We start from the raw sequence: 16357 nt of genomic DNA, 5'->3' as shown, positions 1-16357 counted from the left end.
CTATCCTGGCAACATCTTGTGCAAGGCAGGAACTCACTCTGGGTGAGCCATCGGCCCACCACTGACCACGCTAATGTGCACACCTTCACTCTATCATTGGGGGGTCAAGTTATAGTTTCATTTTAACCAAACTTAAGATTTTTGTGATGGGGAGACCAAGGAAGTCAAAGAAAAAAAAACTTAGGATTACCATAACCAGTGCCTATGCTATGTTACAGAAGGTAGGCAGTGTGTTGACATTGTGGGTTCAAATCCCACTATTGATACTGTGTGACCATCAGCGAGTCGCTTGACCGGCCTGTGCTCCAAATGGAAAACAAAAAGAAATGGAACCACTTGTATCGGAAATATTGTAAGTCGCCTTGGATAAAGACATCAGCCAAATAAAAATAAATGTAAATGTACCAGATCTGTGACTGGGAGGCAGCAGTGCCACCAGTGTTTTTTGGCAGTAAAATATGCAATATCAGTGTTCAGTCATAAATGTAAATAAATACATCATTAAATTGAGTGAGTTCAGTGTTTGTAGTATGCTGGATATTTTGCTACTCTGATTGGTCTTTTTAAAGTGATGATCACTAGAGATGAAATTCAGAAAATGCCCAACTATTTCTGACCTTTATGATCTGAAAATATCATTGAGAGAAGCTAATGTGCTTTCCTGTTAAATAGTGAATTGTATTTAGCTCTTTGAGAGCTGAATATTTTTTCCAAAAGACCCTTTCTGAAAAGCAATGGTTTCACACAGAAATCAACATAAGACATCTGTTGCTGCATGCTGTGGCTGCCAGTTTGCCAAGAGTGTGCAGCAGACTTGCTGCCAGGTTGTCTTTGTGTGGCTGGGGCAGCAGCAGTGATCACGGTCGCAGTGCATTGCAGTCTGGTTTCTACCTCTTATCATTGTCAAGTGGCAGTCCTACCTGGCGAACATTGTCAGCACCATGATTAGCTGGGGACCTATCAGCTGAAGCTGGAACCTCACATTTGTTTTACGATCACCTGTATCAAAATTCCAGCAAGTCATAGTCCAATTCGGAGTGAAGAGGCAATATGTCGTCTGCAGAGTATTTTGCTTTACGCATTTGCTTTGATCTCTCGCCAGATGTCAGTCCCATTTTTGCCGTTGTTTGCGCCTTGCTACTCACACAAGTGCAGGAAATCTCGGTCAAACCAGTGAAGCTAACTTTCCTTCTAGCAACGAGAGTGCAACTAAAACATAACAGTTGGCTTTGTCACAGTTTACAGTTGATTACCATCGTCAACTCCTCCTTTTGACAAAAGTCGACATCAGCCCTGAAAGAGTTAAAGCTCTGCATGTGACTTATAAAGCTGTTTACCACAAGACGCCAGAATACTTACAGTGCCTTGTGAAAGTATTCACTACCCTCGGTGTTTGTCCTGTTTTCTTGCATTACAAGTTGGAATTGAAAAGGATTTTTGAGGGGATGGCACCATCTGATTTACACCACATTCTCATCACTTTGAAGGTGGGATTTTTTTTTTCAATGTGACAAAAACAATAATTAGGACAAAAAAAAAGGAAATCCTGAGTGTGCATAGATACTCGTCACCCCAAAGTCAATACTGTGTATCACCTCCTTTTGCTCCAATTCCAGCTTCAAGTGTTCCTGGGAATGTCTCTATTAGCTTAGCACATCTCACTATTGAGATTTTCGCCCATTTCTCAGGACAAAAGTGCTCTCGCACCATCAAGATAGATGATTTGCATCGGTGTACAGCAATCTTTAAATCATGCCCATGGATTCTCAATTGGATTGAGGTCTGAGTTTTGACTCTGCCATTCCAAGATGTTTAGATGTTTCCCTTTAAACCACTCCAGTGTGACATTAGCAGCATGTTTAGAGTTATTTGCTGCAGGATGACCTTTTATCTCTGGTAGACTGAAACAGGTTTTCCTCATGAACTGCCCTTTCCTTTATACCTGATCAGTTTACCTGTCTCTTCTGATGAAAAACATCCCCATAGCATTAGGCTGCCCCCACCATGCTTCATTGTGGGATTAGTGTTATCAGGGTGGTTGAAAGGTGATTCCCATGTCAGCCAGAAAGTTTAATTTTAGTCATCAGACCAAAGAACCTTCATCCATGTGTTTGGGGAGTTCGCCATGTGCTGTTGAGCAAACTCCAGACTTGTTTTCTTCTTTTTATTTTTTTGTGGCCACCCTTTCGTAAAGCCCCACTCTGTGGAGTGAATATCACAAAGTGGTCCTCTTGACAGATACTCTCATCTCTGCTGTGGATCTTTGCAGCTCCTTCAGTGTTTGTATCATCTCTGATTAATTCCTCAAGTGCCTGGTCTGTGGATTTTGGTAGGTGGCTTTCTCTTGTCAGGTTTGCAGTGATACCATATTCTTTCCATTTTGTTGTAAAAGATTTAATGATGCTCTATGGCAAGTTCAAAGTTTGGGATATTTTTTTATAACTCAGTCCTCATCTATACTTCTCCACAATTCTGTCTCTGACCTGTTCAGAGTGCTCCTTGGTCTTCATGGTGCTTGCTTAGTGGTGCTGCAGAGTCAAGGGCCTTTCAGGGCAGTTCTCTTAATAGAGATATCACGTGACAGATCATGTGACACTTTAACTGGACATAATTGAACCTTAATCAGCTAATTATGTGACTTCCGAAGTTACTCTATGTACATTGTGGCCACCATATACATTTTCCTGACAATTAAGATAATTTCTGTGTCTTTCTGTATCTTTTGTGTAACTCTTGGCAAACTTTGTTTGAGGTTTATAGCTTATAATTTCTGAAAGATGTTTCGTAGATCTTTTCACAAAGTACATTTATCTCACTATACAAACTCATACTAATAAACAATCAATTCTCTTTTGTTAATATACAGTGGGATGCAAAAGTTTGGGCAACCTTGTTAATAGTCATTGTTTTCCTGTATAAATCGTTGGTTGTTACGATAAAAAATGTCAGTTAAATATATCATATAGGAGACACACACAGTGATATTTGAGAAGTGAAATGAAGTTTATTGGATTTACAGAAAGTGTGCAATAATTGTTCAAACAAAATCAGGCAGGTGCATAAATTTGGGCACCGTTGTCATTTTATTGATTCCAAAACTTTTAGAACTAATTATTGGAACTCAAATTGGCTTGGTAAGCTCAGTGACCCCTGACCTACATACACAGGTGAACCCTATAATGAGAGAGTATTTAAGGGGGTCAATTGTAATTTTCCCTCCTCCTTTAATTTTCTCTGAAGAGTAGCAACATGGGGTCACAAAACAACTCTCAAATGACCTGAAGACAAAGATTGTTCACCTTCATGGTTTAGGGGAAGGATACAGAAAGCTGTCCCAGAGATTTAAGCTGTCTGTTTCCACAGTTAGGAACATATTGAGGAAATGGAAGACCACAGGATCAGTTCAAGTTAAGGCTCGAAGTGGCAGACCAAGAAAGATTTCAGATAGACAGAAGCGACGAATGGTGAGAACAGTCAGAGTCAACCCACAGACCAGCACCAAAGACCTACAACATCATCTTGCAGCAGATGGAGTCACTGTGCATCGTTCAACCATTCGGCGCACTTTACACAAGGAGATGCTGTATGCGAGAGTGATGCAGAGGAAGCCTTTTCTCCGCCCACAGCACAAACAGAGCCGCTTGAGGTCTGCTCAAGCACATTTGGACAAGCCAGCTTCATTTTGGAATAAGGTGCTGTGGACTGATGAAACTAAAATTGAGTTATTTGGGCATAACAAGGGGTTATGCATGGAGGAAAAAGAACACAGCATTCCAAGAAAAACACTTGCTACCTACAGTAAAATATGGTGGTGGTTCCATCATGCTGTGGGGCTGTGTGGCCAGTGCAGGGACTGGGAATCTTGTCAAAGTTGAGGGACGCATGGATTCCACTCAGTATCAGCAGATTGTGGAGACCAATGTCCAGGAATCAGTGACAAAGCTGAAGCTGCGCCGGGGCTGGATCTTTCAACAAGACAACGACCCGAAACACTGCTCAAAATCCACTAAGGCATTCATGCAGAGGAACAAGTACAACGTTCTGGAATGGCCATCTCAGTCCCCAGACCTGAATATAACTTAAAATCTGTGGTGTGAGTTAAAGAGAGCTGTCCATGCTCGGAAGCCATCAAACCTGAATGAACTAGAGATGTTTTGTAAAGAGGAATGGTCCAAAATACCTTCAACCACAATCCAGGCTCTCATTGGAACCTACAGGAAGCGTTTAAAGGCTGTAATTTCTGCAAAAGGCGGATCTACTAAATATTGATTTCATTTCTTTTTTGTGGTGCCCAAATTTATGCACCTGCCTGATTTTGTTTGAACAATTATTGCAGACTTTCTGTAAATCCAATAAACTTCATTTCACTTCTCAAATATCTCTGTGTGTGTCTCCTATATGATATATTTAACTGACATTTTTTATCGTAACCACCAACGATTTATACAGAAAAATAATGACTATTAACAAGGTTGCCCAAACTTTTGCATCCCACTGCATTTGTATGGATCCACATGTAATAGTTGCATCTAGATAACAGTTTTATTTTGCTTGTTAGACATTGCTGTGAATTCAGGCGTTAGTTAATGAAAGCATAGTTGGGGCACATTTTATTTTAAACATGTAAAATAACAACATTTTATAGCCACATCTCAGTCAGCTGGTGCTTTGTAAATAGAATGGCCAGAAGGCTTAGGTTTTTGTTATTTTTGAACCTCTTTGAGTTTAAGGGAAAGTGTTTTAAATGTTCACCTCCCTTGGGTAATAAAACCCTTTTGTCACTTCTGTGCTCTTTTGGTTTGAGGATGAAGCATGAGTAGACCTTAGAGGTCACAATATTTAAAGCATTTTAGCATTGTATAACAAGCAAAAAGTCTACCAATGTAAATGATCATGTTAAAGAAAGCTTTTATTTAAAGAGTGCTAAAATTGTAAAAGAAAAATACCATAGTATCATAGTTTTTTTGTTTTTTTTGGTACAGCAAGAAGACAAATGCTTTACTTGTGACTCCCGAAAACCATATGACGTGATCACAAAGAGGAGCCACAGAATAGAGAGTGTCATCTACATGATGGATGAAGAGATGGATCTGACTTGGTGGCAGTCATCAAATGGTAAAGGAAACTCTGTCTGTCTTTCTTGGCACTTGAGCTTAGTGTCAATTTTGAAAGCTTAAAATGTGTAAGAGAAACACAAAAAAGCAGGCTGATGAAATCATATTAAAAATGGGGCTAGCACTTCTTCTGTATTATCTCGCAAGTGAAAACATCTCTACTTCAGTTTAGAAGGAATTATGATAAAGCTGTACTGGACTATGCAGTGTTCTTTTAATTACAGCCTGAATAACTAATGAAAATTGTGCACTGTGGTTGTTTGCATTTTTTCCTTTAATTACTCACTTTGGGTTATCGTATTGTACATGTGTTTTTCAGGGATGGAGGAAGTTAACATTCAGTTGGATCTTGAAGCAGAATTCCATTTTACTCATCTCATAATGAAGTTTAAGGTATATTCAGGAATGCATGAGGGCATTCTTTTATTTCATTGATCAGAAAAAAAGCTATAACAATATTATAACTTTGTTATTATCATTGCTTGTGTTAAATAATGTCAATTTATTTATTTTTTTAACAAAAAACACATTCATAAAATTACATATAGACGTAATGTAGAGAAAAGTCAAGCAAAATGACACCTTTTATTGGCTAACTAAAAAGATTACAATATGCAAACTTTCGAGGCAACTCAGGCCCCTTCTTCTCACCCTAGTAACATAGACGTAATGAATGTTTAGATAAATCAATTTATTTCTGGTAGATCACCTGAACATTTGTTGCTCTTCTTCATAGTTTATCTATTGCATAACTCAGCCTTTGTTATTTTAGATAATGCAAATAATAACAGCTTATTATAAGTGTGGAAAGAATGCATTTCCTTCCTGAGGTGTTGTTTATGGAAAGCTGTCTACTATTTTTAACATTTAATCCATGTTGTTTTAACTTAGACTTTACAAGTTGTTTAAAAAAATAATATTTTTTGTAAATGTCAACATGTCTGTGAAGTGGGCTATGGTGGAGGGCTTACAATACACCTGAACCAGTAAGCTGCTGAGTGAAGACTAACAGCCGGCTACTGTGTAACTTGAAATGTCACTTAGCCTGCATTATTGTGGTAGATACAGCATGTAGTCTACAACTTAAAATGCTAAGATATTTCTAATAAAGATTAGAGGTGGTCTGTGAAACAGTTATAGTTATTCATTCTTATTGTTTTGTATTTTTCAATTAATAAGAGTCACAACATCGCACTTTTACATTTTAATATTTTCAGAAGACTGCTTCATCATCATGAGATTTAGTTGAAGTGGTTTCAGGAAATGACTTACAGACTGAAGAAGTGACATTATGTCAGTAACAAATCAGAAGCCGAACAATCACTAAAAATCCTGTCACAAGTTTCAAAAAAGAAATTGCAGGTTCTTCATATACCGTAGATTGAAGCACAAATCTCAAGGATATCTTCCTTTGTATATGAAGTATTATTTATTTATACTGTTTAAGGACCACCTTGAAACTTAAAAACATTTCTTGATTATCTTTTTATCACACATTATTTTAAAAAATATAATAATAAACACCGACACCAGTTACAGTTATGTTTCTCTTTTCCGTTCATGTCTCTGTGTGTTCTAGACGTTTCGACCGGCTGCAATGATTATTGAGAGGTCTGCAGACTTTGGACGCTCATGGAAGCCTTATCGCTATTTCTCATACAACTGCACTAAGATGTTTCCCGCCATTCCTTTTCGGCCACTTCACCATATCAATGATGTCATTTGTGAGGAGCGGTACTCAGATATTGAGCCTTCTACAGAAGGAGAGGTCATTATATGCATATCTAATGTGAATAATGTTTTAATTAGTAGGCTCTTTTCACTAAATTGCTTTCTTTTGCAGGTTATTTATAAGGTTCTGGACCCCTCCATCAAAGTAAAGGACCCATATAGTCTTGAGATCCAAGGTAGGAGACATAATAATGCAAATACTCCTATAAAATAAAATCTCAAGGGTATTTTTTCCCATTAGACAGTCTATATACTGTAATGTATTATTTACTGTACATCATATCTGTAAAGTGTTTTCTCCCAACGGTGACTTAGTTAACACACAATTTAACATCCATCCATCCATCCATTTCCTAACCCGCTGAATCCGAATAGGGTCACGGGGGTCTGCCGGAGCCAATCCCAGCCAACACAGGGCACAAGGCAGGAACCAATCCTGGGCAGGGTGCCAACCCACCGCAGGACACACACAAACACACCCACACACCAATCACACACTAGGGCCGATTCAGAATCGCCAATCCACGTAACCTGCATGTCTTTGGATTGTGGGAGGAAACACAATTTAACATAAAGCTTTTTTTTTATTATTATTATTCTTTATGACTCTTTATATGTTTTGAAGATCTGAATGAGTCTCTTCTGAATGTTATACCACATGTTGTCAAAGGAGTAAAATCTCTTATGCTTTAGAAATATGTTCTGGCAACCTCTTCTCGGTCTTTCGGTTATTGTGATAACTGCCTCTCCTTCAGCTTGAGAGTTCAGTGGTTCAATGCTGCTGATTACTTCTTTCTGCAGTACTGAATTTCTTTTATTCAAGCCTGAGATTGATAAGAGGATTAGTCATTGTCATACACTTTAGCACACTGCCCAATCTCTACCATAAGTTATGAAATTGAAGTTCAAAGCATGAAAAAGTCCTGCAACTTACCAAAATGCCCACTAGAGGATGTTCACAGTCAAACCCTTGCTAGATACAGGATCTTTAAAAAATAAAAAGGTTTATGTCTCACTAACTCACTGTAACTAAAGAAAGCTCCATGGAACACAAACGGCAAATGAGTTGTAAATAACAAAGGCAATCGTAAAGCACACAGAGTCCCAATATGGTAATTGAATGGCAATGTCAAAAAGAACAGAGTAGGAGGTCAAAAATCCAGAAATCACAATAAGCAGAAGCCAAAGACACAATAAACATTCACTGACTCCCTCACGTATTTGAGTAAATCGCCAGGGACTGTGGGAAACCCTCCATCTTTAAAGACCTGAGGAAAGTCCTTGGTGGTGATGGACAGGTGGCCCCGCCTCTTGGGGAACCGCCCCCAAAACACAAGGCACATAACAAAGGCTTAGCGACAAAAATCAAAAACTATTCAGAAGAATAATGAAAATAATTAACAAAAGTGACATTAATATAAATGAAATAATAAAAAATGAACAAAACAAACATAAAATTAGAGTTTGAATCCCAGCCCAGGGAGGAACCCATGCTGAAATATAACACCAGACATACGCAAATATTTTATTGGACATGAAACTTGCAGTCTTTATACTTGATTGGATAGTAAGGAGTGTATTGCCTTGTAAAGATGACTGTTACCAACTCTTTAATCAAGAGGCTGAAATGTCACGTAAAACTAACATATTAGTCAAGCTACCACACACTGATTATACAGTTCATAGACACAGTTCACTATAAAATTTCAAAGTTGTCATCTCTGAAAGTAAAACTCACAAGATTCACTTGTTATTAACTACAAACTCAACTTCAATATGATCCTGAAATAAATTCAAATGTCACATAATGTTCTAATGTAGAACAGTTTCATGGTAGCATGAAAACATTGCTCATGGGTACTGACAAATATTAAGCTGCATCCAAAATTTTTAGAAATACAAAAGAAATATTTTGAAGAATATTTTGGATAATTCTAGTTGTGGATGTAGTGTTGCATTTTGGGTACAAATGTAGCAAGCTCCCTTTAATGTGTCTTGTCTCATATGTTTGACTGTAGCCACGTCTGACTTCCCTTCACTAATGACCCTCATGTCTCAGAAACTCATGATATTATCACCACTTCTTTTTTTTCCTCAATGGCCACCTCCATTCTTTGCATTTTTTCCTTGGGAGCCGCCATGTTGTTGATGGCAACTACTCCAGTGCGGATATCAACATGATGTGATTGCGTGTGCTTCCAAACCGTGGATTGTGAAATCAAAGACTAGTGATAGCTTAAAGTTAAAGCATTTCAGGTTATGACTTCATTATGACATTTTTTTTAATCTTTTATTGAATTTATTAAAAACATATAACATTTTGTACAATCAAGTGTCGCAGGTGGTTGGGGTGGTGACCCAGCCGGGACGCCCAGGAGGACCAGAGAAGGGCTTGCGCCTTCCCCAGACCATCTGGGGGCGACCGCCCTGGTTCCTTTGGGGGCCATGGGTACAGAGCTTTGAAGCTCCAACCCTGTATGGGCCCGTGGTCTTCGCCAGGGGGCGCCACCATGCGTTTGGAGCCCTGGACCTCAGCACTTTAGCCACACCAGGAAGTGCTGGGGGGAAGAGGAGCAGGGACACCAGGAGTGGTTCCGGGGATACAGCTGGCACTACTGCCACACGGGGGCATGTCGGTGGGAGATTGCCGTGGAGCACCTGGAGCACATCCGGGTGTGGATAAAAGGGGCCGCCTCCCTTCATTCGAGGCGAGAGTTGGGAGTGGAGTGGACTGAGCTTGCTGGAGGAGGCAAGGAGGCGGCCTGAAGAGGAGAGTGAAGGCATTGTGTGGCCAGGTCTTTGGGGACTTGTGGGGTTTGTGTGGCACTTATATGACTTTTGTAAATAATAGTATAAATAAACGTGTGTTGGGTAAAATGAACATGTCTGCCTGTCTGTGCCCTTGCCAACCTCCAGACAAGTCAAACTTAACAAAACTAAATTCAAATAAACCCCCACCCATGAGAAAGAGCAGAAGGCCAACAGCCAGAGTAAAACAATTGAGAGCAGTAAAGAGAGAAAGACATCTTTTCCCCAATATAAATTGTTATTCTAAAATGTTATTGATTAGTTCCTGCCAGGTTTTAAAACAGATTTTTTAACTGAGATTTTTGAATAGAGTTTTCATTTTGGTAAAAGATTTTTTTGAGTTTGTTGGGGTCTTTACCCTTGCCTAAGTCCTCGATTACTATTTTGATGAGCCCTGAAACGGGCTATTCTCTACTACTGAAAAGTATTTTGACAGTCTGTTTGGACCTGCCTCTTCCAAACATTCTCAATAGAAATAATAATAATTATTACGTTTATTTATAAAGCATTTTACTCACCACTCAAAGTGCTTCAGATGGAGAGAGGGGAATCACTTCAACCACTACCTGTGTGTAGCACCCATCTGGATTTTGCAACTACAGCCAATATTGCACCGGTGCGCTCACCACACATTGTCTAATGATACTAAAACACTTGGTTTCTACTGTAAATGTAAGGCAGTTTTGCATAGAATATTTGAGAAAGTATTTATTAATGCCCAAAAGAAACTGGATGAGAATTGCTGTGGCATTGCATTGGTTCAGGCTTTTTTGCGAGGTGTAGTGGGCTGCTTGGAACAAGATCAGAATCAGAATCATTTTTATTCTTAATGTACAGGAATTTAACTTGGTAGCTTTGGACTTGCTTATAACAGAAAACAACGTCACGTACAAATAACATAAACACAAGGGTAAATCAAAAAGTAAAGGCAATTTGAAAATTACACAGTAACCACAACAGATAGAAACTGACACAATACAACATGTTTGCAATGGCTTATGGGTAGTTCAAACACACACAGTGCAGCACTCTGTCTTTAGTCTAGCTGAAGCCAAGCTTAAACAAACACGGACACTCCGCTGAGGGATTGCACCATTGTTGAACATCACATCGTAGTGAGATATATTTAGGCAGAGATATCGACACCTGCAGGAATTCACCAAAGGAAGTTGGCCCAGTATGTAAGTGAAAACAGCCTGACTCAACAAAAAGTTAGGCTTAAAGTGGAAACAGCAAGTATAACCGATGAAGCTCGATCTGAATGCCTACACCTGAGAAGACTGACAGATTACATTGTCTGTCATTGTTGCACATTTTGATATCAGCTACAGATCTGTACACACCATAGTACATGTCTGTAAAATTTGTGCGAGATGGCTACCCAAACAGCTTACTGATCTGTACAGTATTTTTAGGTGTGAATTTCAGTTGGTTTCACTAACTCTGCAGAAAGAAACCTCATTACAGCGCATTGATCAACAATGCTGCAATCCCACAGCGGAGTGTTCACATTCCCTTGACCTTAGCTTCAACTAGACTGCGCGTGTTTGAACTACCCATAAGCCATCATGTGTTGTATTTCATCTGCTGCTGTCTGTTGCATTGCTTTTTGATTTAACCTTTGTGACAGACGCCAGCCACCAGATAAAAGTCCAAATAGTTGACTTTTTATTCACAAACAGTGCAGAAAGCACCCTGCTCTTCACAATACTAATAAATAACACAATAATCCACAATAAACAATAATCCTCCACTCCCAGACGCATTGCCACCCTTCCACCCAGCTCAGCTCCTTGTCTGAGAGTTCCCACAATCCTTTTATAGTCCGTGACCCGGAAGTGCTTCTGAACCCCCAGTCCATGTGACTTCTTAGCACTTCCGGGTCAGATCAAAACTCTTCTTTTTCTTCACCCGGAAGCACGTCATTCCCTTGTCCATGTGACTCGGACGTACTTCCGGGGGCGTAGGGCAAGTAATATTCTTTGTTCCTCCCTGCAGCAGTGGTATCCAGCAGGGCTGTGGATGAAAACTCCATTGTCCAGGATTCCCTACTGGTCTTCAGGGCATCTCCATGCTGCAGGGAGGGCTCCATCTGGCGGCCTGGGGGTATTGGCCAGGAAGACAAGCCAGCCATAGACCACACCTTGTAATATAAGTTAAACAACTTACATTATAAACAGTTGCAGAAGAGTGCCATTACAAAGGAGATATGTAAATGAACTGGAAAGTGTGAGTTTGTATAGTGTGTATGCACACACACACACATCATATGTATATGCACACACACACAAACACATCATGTGTATATACATACACACACTCACACCTTCAAATGTGAAAGAATGCATGAATAAGCGAGGAAGTTAGCCTAAATTATTGGTGTGTGAGTGTTATGGCTCTGGGAAGGAAACAGGTTTAGATGTCTATGAGCTTTAGTTTTAGTTGACCTGAAGCATTTACCATAGGGGAATATTTTTAACAAGTGATCACCTGCGTGAGGTGAATCCTTTGTGATCCTTCTGACATGGTTGATGACACCAGATACATACAGTTAGTTGTGCAACAGATGAAAGAGCACAGCCAGTCATTTTCTAATCAGACCTCACAACACGTTCTCATTTATTTTTTGAGTTGGCCATTGCTGAACCAAACCAGACAACAATGGAGAATGTGTTCACACATTCAGTTATAGCGTTGTAGAATTGTACTAGGGTGGTCTGGGTAATATTTCATTTCTTTATTTGTCATAAGAAGTACATCTGCTGCTGAGCCTTCTTAGTGCTGGAAGTGGTGTTAATGTCCCAGCTGAGAGTGTCTGTGACAGATATGCTGCTCTGGAAGTTTCTCCCAGCACTGATTACCAAGAAACTCATGCAAGGGAGTAAGCTGGACGTCTCTAACTGAAGCTACTGAAGCACTTCTGTGTATTGGTGGTCTGACTTTTCAGACTGTAGTGATCTTCTAGTAGTGTACTGTGATTTGTATGGAGAGTGTCAAGTTCTTCATTCCTGAAGGATCCATTTTTACCGCTTAGGCTTATGTAACACTTGAGGAAGATGAATGACCCGCCACTTCTAAGTTTTATGTTTATTTTTCTGTAAGTGGCCCTCTTAAGTTGTATCGCAAGAATTACATTTACTGACAAGTTCTGACAAGATGGCACACAATGGCTACAAACAAAAAGGGGAAACATGAGGCTGGTCCTTGGCATTAACACAGAGAGTGCTGGAAGGCTGAAGAGTGACAGTGGTAGCCTGTCTACCACTTCTTTCTACCCACGTTAGCACTTTTAGTTTTTTATCCAATGAGGTAAAGCTTTTCTAAGAGTTACTTCAAATACCAGTCCAGGTTAAAATACACTTTTTCTCGAATTATTGCTGTTCACATTAATGTCATGTCTTAATCATGAAAAACTAACAGTAAACCTGTAAATGTCAGTAACATGCCATTTCAGTTTTACTAGTACGCATTTCTAAGTCTGAAATATTTGCTGCCTTACTTATGCAGTCATTTATTCATACAGTGACTGCTTGTCAAAATTTATTACAAATAATGCTTAAAGTATAGTGAGCCAGGAGTGAGTAAAGCTAGCTCTGTTTAGCCATTCTTACAGTGCAGATGGCTTCTCTTGTGATTATTATTTTAATAATGGACTGAATTTCTCACGTTGTTGCTGCATTGTCTATCTTGTGTCGTAACTTCTCATTATAATCTGCAGCAGACATTTTTCAGGGCTTAGGAATGCCATGTTTAAATTCTTTTCATCATTGTTTGTCTTTGGCAGGCTTAACATTTTGCTCTTGTGTTTTAAAAACATACTTGAGTATTTTTTTTTTTATTATTATGGAAGCCTAATATGGCAAATACCTGTAATATTGAGACAAATTCAGCAATATGATATCATGCCTCAGTGTATTGTTTTGGTGGGTCATTTCTTATGCTGCATTTTCCATTGTTATATATTCACGATGTGTTTTTGACAGTACCATCATGCCTTTGTATCGTCATAACAAACACATAGACAAAAGTAACATAGCTAAAATGTTTCCTTTTTTTAGAGCTGCTCCAGATCACAAATCTGCGAATAAAGTTCACCAAACTACACACATTGGGGGACAATTTACTGGACCGTAGGGTGGAAGTGCTGAAGAAATATTACTACGCCGTCTACGAACTGGTCGTGCGGGGCAGTTGTTTCTGCTATGGACATGCCTCTGAATGTACACCCATTTCTGGTATGACTGGAGGTGTGGAGGGAATGGTATGCAAATTAAACATCTGATTATTTTCACCAGGATTTTGGAGTTTATTTTCAGTATAAATAGATTATATTTTAATGTATAAGAATTTTGAGATAAAGTATGTCTGTAGTACTAGGGTGTTGTACCCTGTTGGCCATTATGGATGTGGTAAGAAGTTAAGCAAAACGACACCTTTTATTGACTGACTAGAAAGATTACAATATGCAAGCTTTCATCTTGCCTGAAGAAGGGGACTGAGTTGTCTCGAAAGCTTGCATATTGTAATCTTTTTAGTTAGCCAATAATAGGTTTCATTTTGCTGAAGATTAAGTATGTAAAGAGTCCACCATATAGGGCTGCTAACGCGGCCTAACACTAATTAGTTTTGTTGGCTAAATATTATTTTTCAAATCACTCTTATACACTCACTGATCAGTTTATTAGGAATACAATACTAATACTGGGCAGGGCCTTCTTTTGCTATCAAAGCAGCCACAGTTCTTCGTGGCATGGATTCCACAAGGTATTGGAAAAATTCATTTCAAATTCTGGTCCACGTTGACATGATTGTGTCACACAGTTGCTGTAAATATGTCAGCTGCACGTTCATGATGAATTATCTCCTGTTCTACCACAACCCTAAAAGTGGTCTATTGGCTTCAGATCTGTTGACTGGGAAGGCCACTGAAGAACACTGAGCTCATTGTCTTGTTCACGAATCCAGTTTGAGATGACTTTTGCTTTGTGACATGGCGCGTTAACATGTAGTTATGGTCAGCAACAATACTCAACTAGGACGTGGCATTCAAGCAATGATTGATTAGTATTAGCAGGCTCCAAAGTGTGCCATGAAAACATTCCTCACACTGTTACATCAGCGTGGACTGTTGATTAAGTCTGACCCTACCATCTTTGTGGTTCATACTTCGTTTTTCTAGTGTTCACCTGGTCAGTTTTGCGAGCCTGTGCCCATTGCAGTCTTGGCTGACAAAACTGGGACTGGGTTTTCTGCTGTTGTAACCCATCTGCCTCAAAGTTCAATGTGTTGTGCATTCTGAGACACTTTTCTGCTCTCCACAGTTGTACAGACTGGATATCTGAGTTTGCATAGCCTTTCTGTCACCTCAAACCAGTCTGGCCATTCTGTTCTGACCTCTCACTCGAACAAGGTTTCCACTCACTGCAGGTTTTTTTGTTTTTCACACCATTCTGAGTAGCGTTTAGTGACTGGTGTGTGTGGAAATCTCAGGAGATCAGCAGTAAGAGAAATGCCCAAACCAGCCCATCTCGCAGTACCAATCATCGCATGGTCAAAATCACTGCATTCTGGTGTTTGATGTGAACATTAACCAGATTTAATGCATTGTGCTGCTGCCACATGATTGGCTGATTAGATAACTGTATGGATAAGCAGATGCACTGGTGTCTCTAATAATTTTGCTCAGTGAGTGTATGTTTGTGTGTTGTAGGTAAATGTCTGACAGCTTTTCCCATCCAAAGACTTCCTTATAATGCACCATCTACCCATCACTTGCTACCTCACAAGAGGCACCTACAGTACTTTTTGTAGTAAGCACTTCACTAAAGACTGATGTTTTTATGGGATTATAATAATTTTGTTTATGCTGTGAATCTAAAAGTTGTTAATTCCGCATATTAAAAATAAACACAACAGAAATTAGTTTCTTTGATCAATTTGAACTGAACTTCAACTTTCTTTCTAGATCCATGGGAGATGTGTCTGCAAGCACAACACAGAGGGACTAAACTGTGAGCGCTGTAAACCTTTCTTTAATGATTTACCTTGGAGTCCAGCTGAGGCTCGTAATCCACATACTTGTAAAGGTAAAGAACGGGACGTTATCTTCTATAATGGAATAGCAGGAAAACAGGTACCTTCTGTCTAAGAGGTTCACCTTACAAATGCCTTAAGGAATATTCTGAATTTATTTTGAATTTACTAACAGTTTTTTTTTGATATATTAGTTATTCTATACATGAGCTCTAATGTCATTTTGATCTTAGCTTTGGCAACAGATGATGAAGATACATGATTTAGTGGATAATTGGTGTCAGTTGAACTTGGAGTTAAATGACGTTATTAGTCTGAACACGCTTTTACAATAATTGATGGTTCATACACTGCTAATGCTAGAACACTTTTTATAGTTTTTGGTCTAATAATTTACTACCCTGTCAGATTATAGAGTTTAAATCTGTTACCTAGTTGCATACCCTAGCAGTTATTTATGTTTTTATTATTATTTTTTTTTTCAAATTCTAAATTTATCTTCCTTTTGGTCTGTCTGTCATTACAGATCTTTTATCTAAATGATAACACCAATTAGTGAAAAACTCTTGAAAGTTACAGGCTTCATTATTTCAAGCATCCCTGTTTATACAGGGTGCAGCAGAAATAACTCCCACATTTCGAAAAATCCCCAAAGCAGGTAGAGGGGTGCG

At 39.2% G+C, this 16357-nt stretch overlaps 1 protein-coding gene across 1 annotated transcript in view; it reads left to right on the top strand.

The window, feature by feature from the left end:
* The window catches only part of lamb2l (laminin, beta 2-like), a 161469-nt gene that overhangs the window by 65063 nt on the left and 80049 nt on the right, over window positions 1–16357 (top strand). Inside the window, 6 exon segments of the mRNA XM_039771057.1 lie at window positions 4983–5115; window positions 5434–5507; window positions 6694–6882; window positions 6958–7021; window positions 13712–13914; window positions 15619–15739. Coding sequence (XP_039626991.1) covers window positions 4983–5115; window positions 5434–5507; window positions 6694–6882; window positions 6958–7021; window positions 13712–13914; window positions 15619–15739 — 784 coding nt within the window.

This window comes from Polypterus senegalus, chromosome 12, assembly GCF_016835505.1.
Source record: "Polypterus senegalus isolate Bchr_013 chromosome 12, ASM1683550v1, whole genome shotgun sequence".
Lineage (NCBI taxonomy): Eukaryota > Metazoa > Chordata > Cladistia > Polypteriformes > Polypteridae > Polypterus > Polypterus senegalus.
This window is presented reverse-complemented; position numbering and strand designations above follow the sequence as displayed.